Source organism: Pygoscelis adeliae, unplaced genomic scaffold (genome assembly GCF_000699105.1).
Source record: "Pygoscelis adeliae isolate BGI_AS28 unplaced genomic scaffold, ASM69910v1 Scaffold241, whole genome shotgun sequence".
NCBI lineage: Eukaryota > Metazoa > Chordata > Aves > Sphenisciformes > Spheniscidae > Pygoscelis > Pygoscelis adeliae.
In genome coordinates, this window is record NW_008824056.1 from 4,140,530 (window position 1) to 4,162,383 (window position 21,854).

The 21,854-nt window shown below is 39.6% G+C and overlaps 2 protein-coding genes across 2 annotated transcripts in view; one reads left to right on the forward strand and one right to left on the reverse strand.

The window, feature by feature from the left end:
• The window catches only part of PFN2 (profilin 2), a 9,832-nt gene extending 5,324 nt beyond the window's left edge, over positions 1 to 4,508 (forward strand). Inside the window, exons 2-3 of the mRNA XM_009334006.1 lie at positions 539 to 731; positions 2,444 to 4,508. Of these exons, the coding sequence (XP_009332281.1) occupies positions 539 to 731; positions 2,444 to 2,541 (291 nt within the window). The 3' untranslated portion in view covers positions 2,542 to 4,508. The remainder of the gene's footprint in view (positions 1 to 538; positions 732 to 2,443) is intronic.
• A 4,747-nt stretch (positions 4,509 to 9,255) lies between these two features.
• RNF13 (ring finger protein 13) overlaps positions 9,256 to 21,854 on the reverse strand; it is a 45,920-nt gene continuing 33,321 nt past the window's right edge. The window contains exons 9-10 of the mRNA XM_009333974.1: positions 12,472 to 12,552; positions 9,256 to 10,740 (exon numbers count right to left, since the gene is read on the reverse strand). Coding sequence (XP_009332249.1) covers positions 10,376 to 10,740; positions 12,472 to 12,552 — 446 coding nt within the window. The 3' untranslated portion in view covers positions 9,256 to 10,375. The remainder of the gene's footprint in view (positions 10,741 to 12,471; positions 12,553 to 21,854) is intronic.

A 21,854-nucleotide genomic window follows, 5' to 3' on the forward strand; every position in this document is an offset into this window, starting at 1 on the left:
GCTGCTGCAGAGGGCGGCTTGGCCACCGCGTGCTGGGAGCTGCCCCGAGCTCTGCGGGGGGCGCCGCAGCTGCTCTGCGAGGGCTGAGCTAATGCCCCGTCGCTGCGGGCAGATGCAGTCGGGTGGCATCTGAGCTGATCTTTCAGGGACAGGTGCTGGCAGGCTTTTCGGTTCTGCAAAGTTAGCGTCTAACCTGGTGCATTCAGTCACCGAGAGGCATATATCCTGTGCTTAACTAGTCTCAATCATGCACTACCGCCTTTAATGGGAACTTGGATCCGAGGAGTACTGCAGACTTGGGCTGTGAAGTGTTCCAAGGCAGCGGTTCCACTGCTTACAGTGGCAATAAACCACTATTTAGTGGTTATTTAACCACAATAAACTGTGACTAACAAAGCCCTGTATTCTGGAGCACTTCCTGGTGGGAACAAGGGGAAATTTACCGTCTCATCCTCTCAGTGTGAGACAGGATGCTTTTTAACTAGAAATTAAACAATAAAATACTGCCGTGCTAACTGTGGACTTTTTTCTTTGACAGCCAGTAGAAATAGATATGATTGTAGGAAAAGACCGAGAGGGTTTCTTCACCAATGGTCTGACCCTTGGTGCAAAGAAGTGCTCTGTGATCAGAGATAGCCTGTATGTTGATGGTGACTGCACAATGGACATCAGGACAAAGAGTCAAGGTGGTGAGCCAACATACAATGTTGCTGTAGGCAGAGCTGGCCGAGGTAAGCATGATTTTCTTCACTTTCAGATCACTGAATTAAGAATGTGACCCTAAGCGTAGACTCCAGTTACTAAGAAAACCAGACTCCTGTACTTAATGGTTAATTTCAGGAAGTGACGTAAGGGGGGTGGATGGCAGTGGTCTGGCTGACGAACTAGATTTCAGCCTAGGAATTACGCTTGTCCCTGTTCCTACCTGTGATCGCAGCTGGGCGCTAGGCTGTGAAATGGTTAGCAGATCTCTGACAAGCAGGAAAGAGCAGGCTATAGCTTGAACTAAGCTTGCCAAGTATATGATAACTTGGTATCTAAAGCTTATGGTAGGGATCTATTAATGATTGGTAGCGAAACTAGCTTTTTTGTTGTAAACTTTGCAATGGAAAGTTTATTCTGCAAAGACGTGAATTCCTTGTATGAGCTACTCCTACTTGCCTTTTAACAAGTTCTACACTAACTCTTCTTGCACTTGCTATTGAGCTCTCTGAAGTCTGTCTTCAGGCAAAAAAGACCGTCCAATTTGGTATCAGTGAGAAGCTTGCGTTATGCTCGTATGCCTCATTTAACTTCTAGTAAAACATTACGGGGAAGGCACTAGGTTTGGATATAGAAAATGTGCCTTGAAATACTGGCTACGAGTAGTATGCCTTGTGTTCAAAATATCTGGCCTAGCACTTTTTGGCTGGCTGTAGGTCAAACTGGTGAGCAACAGACTTTTGCTTACAAGTATAAAACCAAAACTAGAGCAAAATTTGTTGATAGGCTAAAGCCGGGTGGCAGTGATACAGGAAGAATGTTTGTAGCACTGAAATGAAACAAGCAGAGTTCTGACTCTGCTGCAAATTGTGAAATGCCAACGAGAACCATCTGTCTTAAGCTTTTTGTGAGCAAATTGCTATGTAGATGTACAATCACCTGTAGGTAGGCTGACTGCAGTATTTCCAATTACAGTATTCCTAGCTTGGGAGACAATTACTGTGCTTGTGGAAGCACAGCGCTTATTGTGTCCGTGTACCTGCTGGTGACATCTGCTGGCAACTTGCAAGTGGTGTTTACTGGTTGAGGAGCCTTAGGATGTTCTTGTTTGTGAGACAATTGGGACACCTCACCAAAATTGTGGGATTAGAGGGTCAGCATTAAAATCTTCCCTGCATTTTGTCTTCTGCAAAAAGCATGTTTTATAGTTCTATTATTGCATGAAAAGTCTTAGCCCAAGTCTGACCCCGTGGGTTTTTTTGCTAGTATCAAAGCAGTTACTCTGGTTCTTAACGCCCGTAGTGGCCACTACAGATATAAGAATATTCCCTCTTCTGCTCTTTAGAGTCACAGTTCTTCTACATATACTACTACTTTTGTCCCTGACAATACTTCTTTTTTCCCCCCCCTTGTTTTTTTGGGATGCAGCCAGGGTTTCCTTGCTGGGTGATGACGGATGGTGCTGATGGTGGAGAGGCACTGTGATGCTTTTTTGAGATAGTTGGTGGCATTTTTCTTAGCGGTGAACTCTTATGACTTGCATAGTTACTTCATATCCCGAGGATAACTCATGCCTTCTCCCAGCCCTGTCTACATCTGTATTTTTACAAAACTCCGTTAAACTAGCTTAATACCCAAATACTAAATCTTGAATTTGAGTGTGTTTATTGCACTGCCTAAAACTTGCATTATTTCCTTGTCTAACACACTCTTTTTAAAACTTTTTTCTTTTCTCTTTCAGTCTTGGTCTTTGTAATGGGCAAAGAAGGGGTCCATGGAGGCGGATTGAATAAGAAGGCATACTCAATGGCAAAATACTTGAGAGACTCTGGGTTCTAGTTGCTAGGCAGACTGTATTAGGGGAAGATTGCTATTAAACTTTCCTGGCGGTGAGCTTTAAACCTTACATTCTGGAAACTTTATTAGCAATGCAGGGTGATGGGGTATGAACCTGTGTCTCCTTTGTATCCCTTTGTTGGTGGGGAAAGGTGTTGTGTTTTTTTTTTTTCTTTAATTCTGTTCATTTCTGTTTTGTTTCCTTGTGTACTCCAGCATTGGTTATAGTCATGGGAAAGGAAGGTGTCCATGGAGGGACACTCAACAAGAAAGCATATGAACTGGCTTTATACCTGAGGAGGTCTGACGTCTAAGCAGCCTCTCCCCATCCACCTAGCAACTGTCTTCACCACCACCCAGTTGTGTTCAGTGCTACCAGACTGTAGATGGTAGTTTGTGTTTTTTATTTACCCATTTCCTAATGTCATAATTCCAGTTACCCTTTGTTCATTTATATGTTAACCACTGTATGTAACCAAGTCCCGTATCTGGCACCATTACTGCACCACAAAGATGATATGCATGATACCTTGAAAAACTTGGGAGGGGAATATGCCAAGTGTAGGCTTTGCTTTGTCTTAGCAATTAGTGTGATATTGACAACTAAAACAACTTAAATACTAAACAAGGTGCCGATTGTACAATCTAATTTGATCAATGCCTCTTCAGCACTTTGAGCAATTACACAGCTCACTAGTCTTCCTTTCATAGAGCATGGTTGGGAGGAAAAAAGTGCATGCATATCTTTACTTCTGTCCCTCTTTTTTTTCTTTTTTTTTTAAAATCCACATTTGTTTGCTTACACCCATTTTTATAGTGCCTGGTTTGTTTAACCGATTTCCCACTCAAAAGCTATTAATGTGACATTAGTTTTGTCGTTGCACTTCACTGTAGGCTCAAGTCTTTTTTTTTTTCCTTCATGATGTCTGAAGCTTGTACTGCTTAACAAGTGCAATCACAAAACTATGAAAGGGTACAGATGCACTTCCTCCCATGACCTTAAAACCACCATCCTGAACGAATCCCCAGAGACATTCCATCATTGCAATAGCTCGGGCACTTTTTTTTTTTTTTTTTGCCAGCTCCTGTTCTGTAGTTGAATTGTAAAAGGATGCCATTATGGACATTAGATATCCCAACATAACCATCTGGAGTGTGTCTGGTTTTGGTTTTTCATAGGACCAATTTTAATTTGCAGCTTGGGGGTCGTGGGTTTTTTTGTTGTTTTTGTTTTTTAATATGAAACTGCAATGTCATTGTGGAAAACTGCCACCTTCAGCTATACTGGGAGCTCTGACTGACTCCAGTCTTTCTGCCAGATCACTTACTGGTAAAGAGTTTTGCTGCTCTGAAGTCACTGTTTGGATGAAGGTTGGTAGTTTGAAAGCTAAACTGTTAAAATGATGCCATTTCAAATTTAAAAATCTTCATTCGGCCTGTCACACCCTTGCTGCAGAAATTATGGAGTGAACTGCCTTGTGCACTAGTCATCTGAAATGTCTGTAACCAAACTCTCAGTTCAGGCACGGTACTAACAACTTGTATGTCCATTTAAAGAGAACTGCAGAACTCTGTATACAAAAGAATAAATGGGAGATGGTATTGGTTGGAATAACTGACTTGGCTGTCTTGTGATGAATTTTTTAATATGTATTCTGTGCCATACTATTGTTTAAAAAAAAAATGAACTGTTGCTATTGTGAGATGGATTTTAACTGACTACGAGGGTTTCTTTCGAATGGCACTACTTTAGGGACATTCTAGTATTTGCTTCTATTGTTGGGCCTTGTGGATAATGTACAGATTTAAACAAATTCTTGTTGCTGATTTGTCCATTTCTTTCCCTGCACTTTGTTACATCTGGGATACAGTCTAACTCATCTGATTTAATATGCATTTCAAAAAATGCCATAACTATTAAAAACACCTTGTTTACAGACAGATGAAATAAATTTATTCCAACCAAACAATATCAGACTGTTGGTAATTTTTTCCAGCCCACAGCAATTCTCTGAGGCCCTTCTTCATTGCATGGCTGACTACACTAATACTAGATATAAGTGCAGTTGTAAGTTTTGTAAGACAGCAATAGTGTGATAACTTCAGTCAAAGGCCAGGCAGTGTTTGGGCTAGATCTTAAACTGGGAGATGATTTCATGTCACTTCACTTAACTTGGCATTTATCTGACTCCAGGGCGAGGGGGTTCCCCTGCCATGTGAATACCTAATATGCAATCCCTGAAACCTTTGCCATGTGATCTCTTCGAATAGGGAAGGGAGGGATTTAAGGTCTCTGCGACCCCAAAAGAATTCTACCTGGCTTTTGGTACTTCTGCTACCCAAGTACTCTGAAAACACGGGCCCTGCAAACAAGTGCCTTTTAAACAGCACTGGTGAGATGCGATAGTGAACAGTGAACAATGGGAGCTTGGGGGATGGGGAAAGAAGAAAAGCCCAAACCACAGGAGGTTAATCTTTAGCTAAGGCTACGCTTTTCTCGGTCCAACAATGCCAGTTGTGTCCTGCTTGGGCATTACCATTAAAATGCCTTTGTTCTCCCCTATCTTCCCCTACATCTTAATCTTCAGTGTAAGTGTTGCACCCGCTCCTTTGCTTGTCACTAGATCCCCGTCTAACTAAAACCTTTATATACTAAGTGTTTATCTTGGGACTACTTAGTGACTGAACTGTATCTATTGACACTACTTAGTGTCTGAACTGTATCTTCGAGCTCTCAGTGCTAAAGTTAGAACACAGTAGAACAAGCCCCTAGCCCTAAGCAAGTTTCATTTAGTAGTAACTAGTACAGAGCATGCGAACCTCTCACTTCCCCCATAAAATTATGTTAGCGTGTGAATCCGTGTTTTGCTCTGTATCTAAACTTTGTCCGAACCCAGTTTAAAATTGCACTCGCATTCTGAGTGCAGGATTTTTTTTTTTTTTCTTTCCTGGTTGGGGGAGTGTGTGTCTGTCACTAAAGCTTTCTGTAGTAAGGCCGTAGCTGGAATTTACTGTAAGGGCATCTCAGAGGCAGGAATAGCCTTATTTAACATCGTTCCTTTCTGATCAATTCCCCTCTCCTGAGCAGGTGGCTGCAGGGGTCATCTGTATGTCACCTGTATACTTTTTCTTGGTAAGAATCAGGTGTTGCTCAAATTACTTTTTCAGATGCATTTGCTGCTGAATTTCCACAGCAGAATGGTGTCTGTGCACCTGATTTGCTAGGGTCTTCCTAAAATACCTTTCTTGAATAACCTGGACTCTCAACAAATTTTACATGTAACTCCCATTTCCAGATTAATAGACAGTTTAAATACAAAGGGTTATTTTCCTATGCTAAAGGTTTGAACACTGAAGTGTGACCTAGGTCAGAAATTTGCATTAGTATTTTTTTCCTTGCAAAAAGTTACTAGAAGAGATACAGTGAAACACTTAATCTTAGATGTTACAAAGTTCCATGTGAGTCACTGATTTTATCTGCTGAATTCAAGTCCTCTGCAGTACTGTGCACCTATTGTCCTCCTATTGTAATGGGCAGGATTGCACCGCTCAAGGTTTCACCTGCCATCCCACGTTACATCATTCAGTAGTGTTCCAACCACCTCAGCGGTCACAGAGTTTATTAGGCTGTATCCCCTCTCACAATTTTACCACTCAGGATTTAGTAAAAGGATTCATACATTGTGGCAGTGAAGATGCCTGACCTGTATAGTTCTGGTGGGTTTTGTGCTCGTGGTTTGTTCCTTTTTTACCCTCTTGCTAGTCCATGAAAAACGCTGTCGTTTTTAGACATTTCACTTGCATACAGCTGTGTTCAATACCTGCTGGCTCTTCAACTTCCAGTAGAGCTCTCAAACTCCTGACTTACTCATTATGGTTTACAGCGCCTGCCATTTTATAAAAAAGCTCTCCAATTGCTCATATATGCTTTAGAAGTATTGCATCTTCTCTTACATCAGCAGGATAAGGAAGCTTAGCACCTTAGCTCATCATCCTTACATGATAAGGAAGCTAAGCACCCAACCCCACCCTCCCCTCCCTTTTTTTTTTCTTTTATAGCATATGTTCTTATTCAAGGCTTGGGTAAAAGAACAGAACTGACATTAGTACAGAACTTACATTGGTGTTTTAAAAAAGACGAGGAGAAGGGAGTAGGAAAGATGTGCAAACCAAGAGCAATACAGAGTAGAGGCAGAATTGCTTCAAAGGGTGGTTGGTTTTTTAAGGGTAGTTCTCAAGTTGTTCAGTCTCTCTTCAAACTCAGGAAGATCATTCACTATTGACCGAATTGCTTCACTTTCTGAAGGTTTACTTCTATCCCCAATTACTTATGCCTCTTAGATTGCATGGCACACACTGGAAGATGATGAGGGCTGCATTTACGTGCAGAACATCAGGGCTTTACAAGTTTTTAATGCTGACTTCCAGGCCATTCTAACCAGTCCCTTACTTTCTCTGAAATACATTTATGAAGTTAATTGTCAGCATGCTTATTTTCTGCACCATAATAATTCACAGACAGATTTTAATTATACCAGCCCTTATTAGCTGGTATTATTTCAGAGGGTCTTACTTTTGTAATAAACTTGTTATTTAGAATTCTGTTAGAATTCAGTAGAAAGATCTAACTATTCTGAACTGCTGACAGCATTGCATTTTTAGACATTATCAAATTTTTAATATTCATTGTATTATTTTGCATGTAGGTACCCATTATTACTGTTTGTTCAAACACTGGCCCTGGAACACTCCGAACATCATGCACTGGGGGGGGGGGGGAGGAGAATTGTTTGTTTTGCTATTTAAATCTTCTCCATTTCTTGATTACTGACTTGTCAAGAAAAACACTTGTCAGACCCATCACTTTCTTCCAGTCTCTTTTTACTGGATTCTTCCCACCCCGCCCCCAACAAATGAAAGCTCACCTTTCCCTTTGAGGGCACATTTTAATTCCTCTCCTCTTCTGGCTCCTTTTCCAAGTAGTTTGTTCTCATTATGCAATGAAAGGTTTGGTGCAAGCTCGTTTTGTAAGGAGCTATTTATACTGGTCATACAAATAATATTTTGTGGTAACTGCCAATGATACCTACACTGTTTTATGCAGAGAGATGATGTGCTTCAGAGAAATGCTAAATGGTAAAAGTACTTTTAGCTTCAGGCGCTAGTTACAACTACTTATTAGAAGAAATTTTTTTCAACTAGGCAATCAAGTATGAACCTCGTTAAAGCACCAACACCCTATTCTCAAAGAAAGCTAGAGACTGAAGTTAGATCAACAGACTTGACATAAGCAAAAAACCCTGGGAGTTAGCTGTTCATCTGTTCATGGCGTATGGTGAGGAAACGGTGCTACTTCATGTGGATAATGTAGTAGGTCATAGCCCGAAGAAAAATCCACATTTATCTTTCCCTGTGGGTTTGGACAGGCCATACCTTTTGAGACACAAGATTTATCCAGCAAGTTTTAATGAAATACGCGAGTTCTACTTAGAAATGCTAAGAGATACTTAACCTTCCAAAGTATTTCTAATAAAGTGCTACTCCTTCTTTAATTTTCATTCTCACTGGTAATGGCAACTGACAAGTAAACTGTATCTATGGCACAAGGGAGGTATGGCAGGGGGAGTAGCACTACAATGTTTACTACCAAAGCCTGCTGAAATAAAATTTACATTAATACCATTAGGAAATTTAGACAATGGAACAGTTTTTTAAAAAAACCTACAGTGTAGTTGGGATGGAAACAGACTATCCTTTGCTGCACACATTTTCTGTGTATAGCATGGAGAATAGCAGGTGAGAAACTGATAAAGAGAGTGTAATTTTACTTTTGTCATTGCGGCAAATACTACAAGCAGAATTACGCGTAGCGTATGTTATAAAGTTTATGTTCATGGTTCTGGTTCTCTTCAGGTTTTGGGGTGCCTGAAATACAATTAAGAATAAACACATGCACTCATAATGTATGAACAGCAGGAACCTATTTTAAGAAACATCTTTCAGCTTAGTAAGTTTTCAGAAATCAGTTTTCACATTTGGACTTCACTAGACATAAGCAAGCTGAAGTGGAATTTTACATGGTGAAAATACAATAATACATTGTTCATCATTAACCCCATGGATTGCTGGTGGCAGTAGTTTGAAGATGAATCATTCATTATTATCCTTTTACCACACCTCATTCTGCAAAATAAACTCTCTCTGCTCTTAGCCAGTCCCAGAGAATTGATTTCCATTGCCAGGCTGAAGCAAGGAGGGTGTAGCTGCACTCTGTATTAGGTCAGAAATAACAAATGGAAACACCTCACCTGTAATCGCCTTGGTCCGGGATTTGGTGTTTTCTGACTTCCAGAACACAGGCTCACAGACTGCAGCTCTAAAGGTGTCGGCAGGTGGGCAGGAAATATTAATAGCACTCTGGTCTTCCTTCCCTCTCCCCCATACAAATTACATGTACAGACCCAGACTGATTCAAACTTCTCCTCAAACTAAAAGTGAACAAAAATTAAGGTTTTCTATGTAGCTTAGTCCTCCTGCATATAGTGCTGATCAGTACAGCACTTTATACTGTGATACACAGCACGATGTAGGTTAATGTTTACTAAGGGATCTTAACAGTTGCATGTTCTGGATCCTTACTTTACCCTTAGTAACACATGCAGAAGAGTACACAATGAATGTAAGTAGTGCAAAAGTTCAATAAATTCCTTTTGATACTTAAAGTGGAAAACATGTTTATTAACATTCTTTCAAGCTTTCCTTATTCAAGGCCATATAAAAAAAACTCTGCATTTTGATTATACGTATGTTTTTACTTTCTACATAGTTACAGAGGTATTATATAGCATTTACTTTTTTCGTGATACACTGGTAAGTACTGAGTTCTGTTAAACAGTTATAAGCACTTGTTTTCAAATCAGGTATTTGAAAAGAACAATTTTTCTATATACATAGTTTAGCAGACTAATGCAGCATAAAATGCTCTTTAGTAAGAGGTATATGAGTTGAGAATCAATAGAATACTCACCTAAAATTATTTTTCTATGTGGAACAAAACCTGTGTTTTGGTCACGTCCCCCCCCCCCCCCCCAACTCCCACATCATCACTGGAAACTAGACTACATCGTGGTAGCAAGTAGGGATAATTAATGTGTTTATGGTGGATCTTACCTTGTGAGTTGCTCAAAACTAAACATATATTCTAAGTTTCCTTATCCTAGGAATTGCTCAATGGAACTGCTTCAACTCAGATACTGTGGCAAACTCCAAAGAATTATTTCGAATCACTGCTTTGAAATAAAAGTGGAATTTCTTCTGCTTTGTTTTGATACACCAGCATATAGAATATTGATCTGTTCTGCATTTTTCTTTCAGTAGTGGTGACAGTTTTTAGGAAAACTCTATACAAACATGCAAATACATTTTTTGTTGGGCTTAAGGGGTAACACATACCATACATGTAATAAATATTGCTATCAGTATGACCCAGCTGTAGCTACAAAATGGAAAAAAATTACTTCCAGATAAATCCCATTTCAACAAGATACATTTAGAGTCTGTGTGATATTTGTATTGATATAAACTATTAACATTATTCATTAGCATTGTGAAGTCCAGTTAAACTGTTCATTTTGAGAAGACAGAACATGTGACTGAATACCTGAATCAAAAATAAAAATCTATCTGTAATGATTTAACCATAGTACTACTACATGAACTGCTGCTCCTATTGAAGAAACCAAATGGATTACAGATTAAAATATATTCCCTACATAAAGGTTTGTAAAGTATCGCCTTAAGAATTCTTTTGTTCATACACTATTCATCATTAGTAGTCTCAAACAGTATTTGCCACTCTGTACTCTCTTTCATCATTGGGCTGTAGTTGAACCACTACACTTTCTTCGTTTACTCCATTTTCTGCATCACTGCTATCAATATTGTCATTGTCATCTTCCTCATATTCTGAGGACTCGGTCATGTTCTGATGGGAGTGAGATTCTGACAAAGCCCCGAATGACTGAGTACTAACTGAAGCTAATGGTCTAAGCAAAGGAGTATTTTCAGATACTTCATTCTCTTCTTGACTACTGTCTGTTTCAGAGTCGGAGTCCCCCTGAGAAGGGACCACTTTCTGCTTACATACAGGACATGTTTTTTTTGTTTTTGTCAACCACGGGTCCACACACTTGCAGTGATATGCTGTTAGAAAACAAAATACAAATACATCATTATCTAAGTGAAAATGACATGGAAACATACTAAATTGTATTTATGTTTAGTAACACAGGAGAATTTTGTAATTTAACTCATACAGAGAATTTTAGTCACAATTTTGTTGGCATGCAGACTGTCTATCTTCATGTACAAAATGCCTAATAGATTAGGATCTCGGCCATATGGATACATGCAGTAAGTTCCTATTTCCTCTACTGAATGAATCTGAGAGCAGTCCTGCAATGGGCCACGTCTGACGAAATAAACTTTAAAAGCTTCTTGAGCAGTTATACCCACCTTGCAGCAGACATGCCCACCATCATTATCCTCATAATGCCTCTAACCTCCACCAAGATGTATCGAAGCACCTTGTTATTAAATAAAATTACCACATGATTTTGTGGATTTTAAGTTAGGTCTACAGTTGGCACTCAACTATACTGGCCTTGTTTAAAAAAAAGTGTTTGAAAGTGTCTTTCTTACGGTATTAAAACCTTAGCTCTGCTTATTAACAGAGACTTCTATCTGGCAAAGAGCTAAGTATTTACAAGGGCAAGCACGTTGTGTTTAGTACCTGTTCAAGCACATTAGTAGTATGTTCTCCATGAGAACTGACAGTGGTGTTTTTGCTGACAAATAAAAAAAAAGAAACAATCTTTGATATTGGTGATCAGGTTTAGTTAACTTTGCAGTCCCTAGCTGGGACAGATGCTATGGATCTGTTCTTTCTCTTCTGAGAACTCTTTGTTTGTCGGACTGTTTTGAAATTGTTTTTTATGACTGAGGACCTACAAAGCTCAGTCTCATCTGCTGTGTTCACTGTGGATGTAAGTCTGTAACATCAGTTGCCACTTTTTAAAAATCTCTTAGTAATGTGGTATTTGCTGTTGCAGTGCCTGGTTAGAGCACAAATTTAATGAGAAAAAGCTGGGTAAAACTGCACCCAGCCAAAATGGCTGTAATATAATTAATGGACTGGGAGGTAGAGAAAGGGTCTCAAGCTAGGAAGGATGAATCCCATCTTTCTTGATAGATTTTACACAGCTTTTATCAAAATGTTTAAATTTAGAGACACTCTTGGGCCCAGGCGTCTTCCAGATTTCTAGATATAAGCTCTTAAAATGCTTCTTGTACTCGCATGCCGTTAAGAGCAGTCTTGTCTTGTGGATAGATACGTACGTGACTACTAGATACACCTTTTGCAGTGGGCAGTATTTGAGAAAGACTGTTCAGACAGTGCACAACTTGTCACAGTAAAAATATTCCACTGATTTTTGCACTGACAACACTGACTTCCAAGTGCAGTCAAGGCAGTGGTCTGCAGACTATATCCCTTCACCCATATCTCTGTCACTAATAGCTGAATTACATTTTATGGTTTAATTGTCTTGGAGAAAGTGAAAGCCCATTTTTTTAATTGTACAAAGTAACTCTGGAACATGTTTCCCTATTAAATACAGACATTTATGGGACAGCGTCAAGCCCAGATTTTCTTTCATGTGTACATCCAAAGAAAAATGCGAAGTGGGAATGCTAGCCTTTTTGCTTTCAAGAGAAAAAAGTTTGCTCTTTTCCCAGTTTGTATATACACTCCTGCATATTAGCAAAAACAAATTTTATAAATCAATCAATAAACATATTCACTGTGGGTTTCAGACACGGTGTTGTAGAGGGCTGTTTTAATACTAATACCAAACCTAAAATACAGCTGCTTACCATGAGAACATGGAAGGATTCTGAGCTTGTCTCCATCCTCATATTCATCCAGACAAATGGCACATACATCGTATTCATCTCCTACAGCACATAATTGAGAATCAGTTTAACTTTAAAATATTTGCAACAGACATTTTCAAACACATGCATACAGGTTCTCTTGGTTAGTTTCACAGGTTGAAGAAACTATTACTCTTCCCTGTCCACGCAAGGGGCACGTTCTTTGAAGCTATGTAGTTGACTGCTATATTTCTCTCCTTATTAGGACTATAGCTCATTCACTTTCCCTTCAGGTTAATAAAAACATTTTAAACTGTGTGAAGTGCTATCTCTATAATATCCTATCATTCTTATTAAAAGTAAGATAAAATAATTTAAAATATAGGATTCACTTTACTATACAGGTATTGATAAGTTATTGAGAAAACTTAGGCAGAAAAATAGCAACAAGAACAACTGGGTAAAAAGCAGAATAATCAGGAATGATAGTCTAGTCACAGGAGAAAGTTTACATTATTTTGTAATTCAAACCTCACAAATACGATATACATTACTGACAGTATTGACATTACGTACACTGTTGTGATACATTATATGACCAAAATATAAACGCTTTCTAGAAGTCAGTTTATTCCTGTTCCGTTTATATCAAGGGCTTTACAACATGGTCCTTTCATCAATCCAAATGGTTCTTTCCAATTTCCTGTAAGACGCTGGTCCTCTCAAGTTTGCAGTTACACCAGCAGCTTATGCCCTTGTTGTGGTTTAACCCCGGTGGGCAGCTCAGCCCCACCGAGCCGCTCGCTCACTCCCCCCGTGGGATGGGGGAGAGAATCAGAAGGGTAACTGTGTGAAAACTCATAGGTTGAGATAAAGACAGTTTAATAGGTAAAGCAAAAGCCACACGCGCAAGCAAAGCAAAACAAGGAATTCATTCACTGCTTCCCATCGCAGACAGGCATTCAGCCAGGACAGCAGGGCTCCATCACACACAGTGGTGACTTGGGAAGACAAACGCCCTACTCCAAATATCACCTCTTCCTCCTTCTTCGCCCCAGCTTTTATTGCTGAGCACAACATGGTGTGGGATATCCCTTTGATCAGTTGGGGTCAGCTGTCCCAGCTGTGCCCCATCCCAGCTTCTTGCCTACCTCCAGCCTGCTCGGTGGCAGGGCAGGGTGAGGGGCAGAACAGCCCTTGATGCTGTGTGAGCACTGCTCAGCAGTAACTTAACACATCCCTGTGTTATCAACACTGTTTTCAGCACAAATCCAAAACATAGCCCCATACAAGCTACTATGAAGAAAATTAACTCTATCCCAGCCAAAACCAGTACAGTCCTTTTCACAGATGATGTTACTGCAAACAAAGTTGTAAAATACCACAATTTTCAATGTCAACTTTCCCCTCCTAACCTGTGTGTCCTTGAATATGTATATTCAATATTTAGGTAGACTTCTTGTCCTGTCACCGGACACCACCGGTAAAAGCCTGGCTCCATTTTTTGCACCCTCCCTTCAGGTATTTATACACATTGGAGAAATCCCCCTGAGCCTTCTCTTTCCCAGGCTGAACAGTCCCAGCTCTCTCAGCCTTTCCTCATAGGAGAGATGCTCCAGTCCACTAATCATCTTCGTGGCCTCTCACTGGACTCTCTCCAGTAGCTCCATGTCTCTCCTGTACTGGGAAGCCCAGAACTGGACAGAGTACTCCAGATGTGGCCTTACCAGTGCTGACCTTATTCCACCTTTCGTTTCCTTAGCTTCAGAAACTTAAGTCCAACCGCCTTCAGCCTTACCAACATCTGGTACAACTGCTGGAGCTAGAAAACTTCAGGAAATTCAGCAGAACTTATTCCACAAACATGTACATCCACAACGTGTGTGCATGTTTGTTTCGAGACAGTTGAAGGCACTTGCTTTTTAGCCTAATTCTTCAGAAGTGGCACAATATCCTGAATAACAACATTTCTTGAAGATCTCTTAGTTTCATACATATATAATGCTTTTCACAGTTATACAGCAGGTATTTTTGTTGGCAAAGGGGTGGAGAAACCGGTGAAGAGAACAGCCTAGAGCTGTTGGCAAAGACGAAACAGTAGAAAGCAGAACAAAGCAGTGAGAGAACAAATACAAATCCATGGTATGTTTCTTAAATTTAAACCACCTCCCTCAACACATACAGATTCAAAGACCTCTCTCTCTCCAGGCAAGGACAGAAAGTCTTGAACCTTTTGGTGCCTTCCTTGCCCCTCTGAATCCAGGATTCTCTTCTGTGAAGAATATACAAGCTCAGCAGAAGGGGAGGAGAATGCCCTTTCCAGAGTGGCCCGTAACATAAATTAGGGCACTTAATGAATGGTAAGCTATGTAGATAAAGAGAAAACAGGATCAAATATAGCATGGTCATAGTAAAGGTAGACAATGCCTTTGCAAACTGATTTCTAGAAATAAGAAATATGGCACATCTTATCTATGCAGACTTTGGTATAACATTCTGTAAAGTTCTATGTGTGAAATGATTGCTCCTAGTCCGTAAGATTAGTGAGGATTAGTAGAGGGAGCTGAATAAATGGAAGTTGCTACTGGTGGTGTTGGAAGAAGTTCATAAGGCTGGAGGAGAGTTATCGGTATTGTCTTTTTACAAAATTGCTTTGGAACAATATTGATATAAAAACAAGGCGCCTATCCATTATACATATATGAGACACGATTAAGTAGGCATCATCAAGAGGGTAACTGGGATAGCACAGAAAAATCTGTAAATTGGAATAATGGTACATGAATGAAATTCAGTACTATAACATGCAAGTGCATCCATTTAGGGATTACATCCTTGGGAATTTTTAGCTGAGATTTCACCAGTTACAAACAATTGAGAAGAAACAGAGTGTACTGGTTGATCACTACAGTGTTCCTAATGTGATAAAACTGGGAAAAAGAAAAATGCAACAGTAGGAAGCATCAAGAGTAGTCATTCCAGAAGCGGTAAGTACTGTTCAGGAGTCTGTAACGTGGCCACCCATATCCTCAAAAGATTAATTCAAACAGAAACAAAGAAAGAATATTATGATCACATAACAGAGAAACTATCATGCAAGAAAAATAAATTAAAAAAATAGCCTGATAATTTTAATCTAACAATCTGAAGGCTGAAAGGGGATTCAGCTTTCTCTATAAACAACACAGAGGAGCAATACCATGGACAGAGAAGAGAGAAGCTGGGGGTGGGGGAGGGGCACGTAGAGAAAAGAGCTATCATCTGACCAGGAATCATTAGGTTGGAAGTGAAAAGAAAACTTGACCGTTGGAGCAGTGATATTCTGAACTAGCCTTTTGGGACCATCAGAAGATAATCATGGTAAAGGGCCAAATCTCCCCCTTTCCCCAAACCTAGTTTTAGGTCAAAGTTTTAGATATGTGACACACAAAGTTCCCAAGAGAATAGCATCTGGAAGGAGATGGAAATGGACATCTTAGTCCTCGAAGACAATGGAGGGAACTGAACATAGATCCCCCAATTCCTGTCTAAGACTGCCAATTACTAGGCTATATTATTAAAGGTGGGTAGTGCAGTGAGTAGTGCAAAGTACATCTTTTAAAATAAAGAGGTAGCTACATTTCATTTTGTAAGGAACTGTATTTCATTATGTGTCTTGTGAATACTTACCTGATCAAGCCCTGAGAGGGACTTAAGCAGTGAAAGGGTCCCTGTCACTGTTTGGATCCCTTGCTTTGACATGAGCTGTGTTGAGTATCTGCTCAGCTCTATCAAGGCTGGAAAAGTTCTGGCCATGTGCACAAAGCCACTGTATCTGCAAAAGTTGGTGAACTCTTCTTTCATACACCTCTTGCAACTTAGACACATCCAATGCTGCTACTCGCTATTTCCAGATGGTACTTCTCCTATTATGCCATTAGCACTTCAGACAACTGAACCTTACTGTCTTAACACTGTCCAGTACTGCACCGTCTCTTCACAAGCAACTGCTTGCTAGGGCTGCACGCTCTCCTGACCATGAAGCATTCTTTAGATGCCCAAATTACAGCATACCAGAAAAAAGTTAGTCTGGTCCAGCCCGCCTCTCCCCCGTTAAGTCCTCCCTGTCACACAGCTAGAAGCACATGTGCCAGCAAACTAAACTGCAAGTTTTCCTATTACTTGACTAACACATGTTTGGTTGAGGGACTGTATAGTTACAGGGTCAAATGATCCAATGCGTATTTGTACATCCTATCATAAGGGCAGACATCTGCTCAACATGTGGTGCTAGGGTGTCTGCATCCTGGTTATACACTTTGTGATAAGGAAAGGCACCAATGATAGTGCCTCAGGAAAAAAAGATGATATGGCCCACCTTGCCCAAAGGAAGGACACCCCAGATACAGCCTGCAGTATCCTGGGGGTGGCCCCAAAGAACTGTGTCACACACTCTGCATATTTTGGCTAAGTATTCATAATAGCAGTCCTAGCCCACTAAGTCTGCCTGTTCCCAACCTGTACCATCTTCACAGCTGCTTCTTAATTTCCCAGTGCTCAGCAGTTGGCATTTTCACCATCTTCAGGGCTAGCTAAGATCCTGGGTTTTACTTCCCTAGCTCCTCTGCTGTATGGTAAGTAGATGTAGATCCCATCAGAAAGAACATGTGCAGAGAAGGTTCACTCTCTCATATACCAAAATACAAACGGAAAGAGGCATACAGCAAGGCAAAGACCCCTGTAAGAGAAATGAGGCCCCTGTGATCTTGTCACTCAAGGTAAAAGAAAGAAGGGTTGAGATGGCATATCTTGTTCCCAGTGCCCCTCAAAGGGCAGATTTCCCCCATCTCCTTCCAACCTCTTCCAGTTCCTTCCAAATTCCACCTAACCTGAGCCCCATCCATCCCACAAGTGTTACCTCATCAGTCATCCTCACAACTCAATTCTCTACTCCCATTCCCCGCAGTATCACCTTAATCCTCTCTCAGTAAACTTGGTATCAAGTCTTTTCTGGACTATTTGCTGCACTAAAACTTCATTGCTGCACATCACTCTGAGGTCTGACATTGGAGATGTCAGATTTAAGTGCATAAGACTGATGTGTGCTAGGGCTAGAGTTAATACTACAACAATCTCTTACATACTTAGCTCACCTTTCAACATACACATACCACACACAGTAATCTGTGACACAACACTGTTTAGCACAAATTTAATTTTTTTTTCCATAGTAATTCCCATACTACTTCCCAAAGCACTGTCCAGATTACATAGGCGAGACTGAGATCAACTGGGGACAAATCAGAACCACAATTCACGCTCCAAGCTTGTTCAGAAGAGTTGATGTAATACACAAGTTGTCAAAGTGTTGTTTTGGGGAAAAGGTGGAAGTAATGGGGCAGATTTCAATAAATGTGTAGCTACAGGAGGCCCACATTTGGGTCATGAGCTTACCCTATGCTATCAAGAAGCTTGCAAATGAAGAAAGCAGGCAGATTTTGCATTACTCAGAAGAGATGTCCTTCAACACAAAAGCTCAAACAGTAGCAGAGCTTTCCCTTTACTGTAATGAAACTACATGGCAGGAGAGAATTTCTGGAAACTCAGCTCAAAATTTGTTTTGATACCATGCTGCTAAACCCAATGCTTTTCTACAGATGGCAAAATTACCTATATTAGGTATTTAGACAGTTTTCATATGCAACTTAGCATGGTTGTTCTGTATCCGTTTAGTACACGTAAGGAGACTAAGTACCTCACAGTAGGAAAATTAAGAGCTCTGCACCAGCAACAAAGGAGCTGAGCTTTCCAAGGAAGCTGCAGAAAGTTAACAGAAATAACAACTGGTGACTCATCAGTGAGGCAGAGGCACAAAAGATAAACTGCTATCATCAGCTCAAATTTTGAGTATTACGTGAAAGTCAGTTTTCGGGGAAAGAGAATCAGCAAAATGAAGTTGTTCAGCGACAGAGAAGAGGCGAAGATGTACTGTTTTTCTGTTTACATGTTCAGAATAAGATCATTAATAAATAAAGCACAAATGTTAAAAATTCAAGACTTAAAGTTCTAAAAAGCATCTTGACCAGGATTTTTCAATAACTGTGTAACAATATACTTTGCCGAGAAAAATAAACTTTCTTTGCAGATGTAAAAAAAAAAATCTTAAGCATTTTTAATTCCAAAATGCATAAAACTGTCAGTCAAATAAATGCAGCGTAATAGCTTTTCCCATTTAGTCTGTAAACAAACTAACTCACACGATTAGTCTTGATCATGTTTAAATACTTTCCCATTTAAAAAAAAATCATAAAAAAACCAAACTGAAGAATTACAGTAGTAGCCTAATAGCATTCGTATATTCATATAGAAGCAACTGTAGCTTCAGCTTTTAAATAAGGACACAGCTTATATTCCACATTACCAGAATAGAAGGCAAGTACGTATCTGCCTTGATTCAGGATTTTTGCAAGCATTCTTTTTCAGATGTTAACAAAAGTGAGTAAGAACTGAGCCAGCTCATTAACAATAGGGCTGTTTAATTTATCTGAATTTGTGTTTAGCTGCATGATTAGCAGGTGCCTTTTGCATCATTCCAATGTCAAAATACCGTTGACTATGATGTAAACAAATCAAAATCATACAGGATTGATTTTTGTAGTTCAGAAAATTATTTTACTATAGAATCCCATATTGCTGTGCACACAATTCTCTACAGTCTATAGCAACTAACGTTCTGTAGCCTTAAAAATTTTCAGTATAAAGCATGTTCATGGAAATAGTTCTATTCTGGGCTTTTCTAAAGGTGCTGTCAATTTTTTTAAAAAATACATACAACACCTGGTGTTGTTTATCTAAAATCTCTTCTCTACAGAGTGGAAAATATGAAATAGGATCTTATGCAGGATCATGACTGTCATGTGTTGCTGTTCTGCTAAAATGATTTTTTTTTTTTTTTAAGGACTTCAATATTTCAGAAGTACTGCACACAAAATTGAAACTTGGCATCTATTAGAGATGAAAATAGAAGAAACATATAGCATGTGAAGGGCTACCCATTGTGGTACTAGGTATGTATTTGGAAGGTGGTAAGGGAAGCCTACCAGTATACAATTCTTTTCTTGCCTCATTCGTAAGGCTCGCTCTTGTATTCCCTGTGCAACCTAAACTCCCCAAATAAGCAGAGGAATGCTAAATGAGCCCTCTCATTTTAGCAAAAATATTGGTTACACTTGATTTCTCTCATTTTATGATGGCCATGACAGAATTTCTACTGAATCTATCTTTTTGCCTGTGCCTAATGCTTCCACTTTGAAAGAAAAAAAAAAGAACAAAAACTTCTAACATTCCTCCCTTCCAAAGGTATGAAAACAACAAAATATTTTAAATAGTACTCAATTATACAGCAGATACAAAACCAAGGCACATAAGATATCCTTAGAAGGTGAATTCATCACATTACTAAAAGGATTTCTCTATTTGTGGGTTTAAGATAGATGCTAAAAACTATTCACACCTATGTAATAATAGACTGAGCTCTAATGCAATAAGGTCTTGTGTTACCCACTACCTGACTTCTGCATTATTATAGTTAACACTAAATAAACCAGCCAGCCAGCAGTATGGGTACAATTAACAAAGACACAGCAAATTGTTTAAGTTACAGGTTTACTAAAGCTATTTGACAGGGGAAAAAAGAAGGGAGGCAAGACTGCAGAGATAAGTGAAGGAACACATCTGCAACGTGCTGCACTATCAGCAAAGGTAAATTATGGAGATTAGTACATATGCATGAATTACATTGCTTTCATTACAAATTTTTTTAAACGAAAATGGCAATAAAAGGAAGATTAATGCAAAAAAAAAATCATAGTTTTGAAAGAGCATTGCAACATTAAGTATGCAGTGCTCTTGCAGAAATTGAAAAGTGGTAAATATTCTCAATCCTACTTTATAGGGATGGAAAAGAAAGTGGACAGAGATTATAATTATTTTATCTTGGCATGCAGTAAATCAGAGTAGAAGTTGCAACTCAGGACCTCCCAGTTCATCAGTCTATTCTCCAAATAACAGAAATCTATGTTTAAAAACAAATTTTCATCTGTTTCCCAAAAGATAAATACCAAGGGCTTCTGTGGCGGCACAGAAAGTCTGTGAAATGTGGTTCATGTTATTTTTGTTAATATATATTATTCAACATAAAGGCAAAGCTGATGACTGCCACCAGAAGATAACAACTGCTGTAATTTGGCATTTCAGAATATAAGCACAGTGGACATGAGAACCACTTAGAAACACAGTTTTCCTGATAGTTACTATACAACAGCTAGAGAAGATAAAGGGAAAGCAGGAGAGAGAAAAAAGCCTCATGGACAGGTAGGAAAAGTCAGAGAAATTAAATGGAGTCCATCACTGCCAGACCTACATCACTGAAGTACAAGTTTTTGTCTAATGTAACACAGTGAAGTATTTCAGCTATAACTTTTAAAAAAAAAAAGTCTTCCTCTTTTGCTATGACATTCCTTCTCTCCATTGTTTCTATTAGTCAAACCATGTTTATGGATCCCTTATAATCAGCACATTATTATCATGTTCAACACAGAAATGAATGTTAACCATCAGTCAGTACTGTCAAGGGCATCATATCACAGGGGAAAAAAAACATTCAAATAATACAGCTGTCTTTTTTTCCCCGCACTAGTCATTCAACACGTACAAGAAAGTCCTGAAAAATGATAGCACACTGTTCTTGAGCAGGCTTATCTCACCACAGCATCCCCTGACAAATGAATAACAGCACATTCAGAAAAAAATGACACATCCATTTCTAAGCCAGGTAAATACAGACAAAGTTTTCTCAATAAGGCCGATGTAAAAGTTCTCAAACACGGAGGCCACAGATCTATCTGACAACATACTGGCTAACTGCAACAAAGATATTTCTCTGACTCCTGTCAAGGCCATGATCCTGGCCTACCTTATCCAACTTCACAGCCCCATCTTTTATTGCACAGAAATTTGCAATAAGCCCTCAGCCCAACTGCTTCACCTATACCCACTGGATCCATCAACTGCAGTCCATCTGCTACATTTCTCCAACAGGTCATCACACAAATTAACGCTATTACCCAGATTCTTGCTCTCATTGTGGCTTGGGGAAGGGAGGCAAGCCCTGCAGCAGCCACGACCAGAAACACCAGCCCTCCTCAGCGCCGAGACCTGTATGATTTCTCTGTGAATCCTGGAGCCTCCTTGACTAGTCTCCAAGTTAGTTTCACCTCCATGACTACATGCCCCTCAAAGAACAGAAGATTTAATTTTTAAAAGGGACACTTCGCAGACATCGTTTTCTCAAATACCCATTACTGTATTTTAGAAGCTGGTTCAGAACCACCAAAAATCGGGGG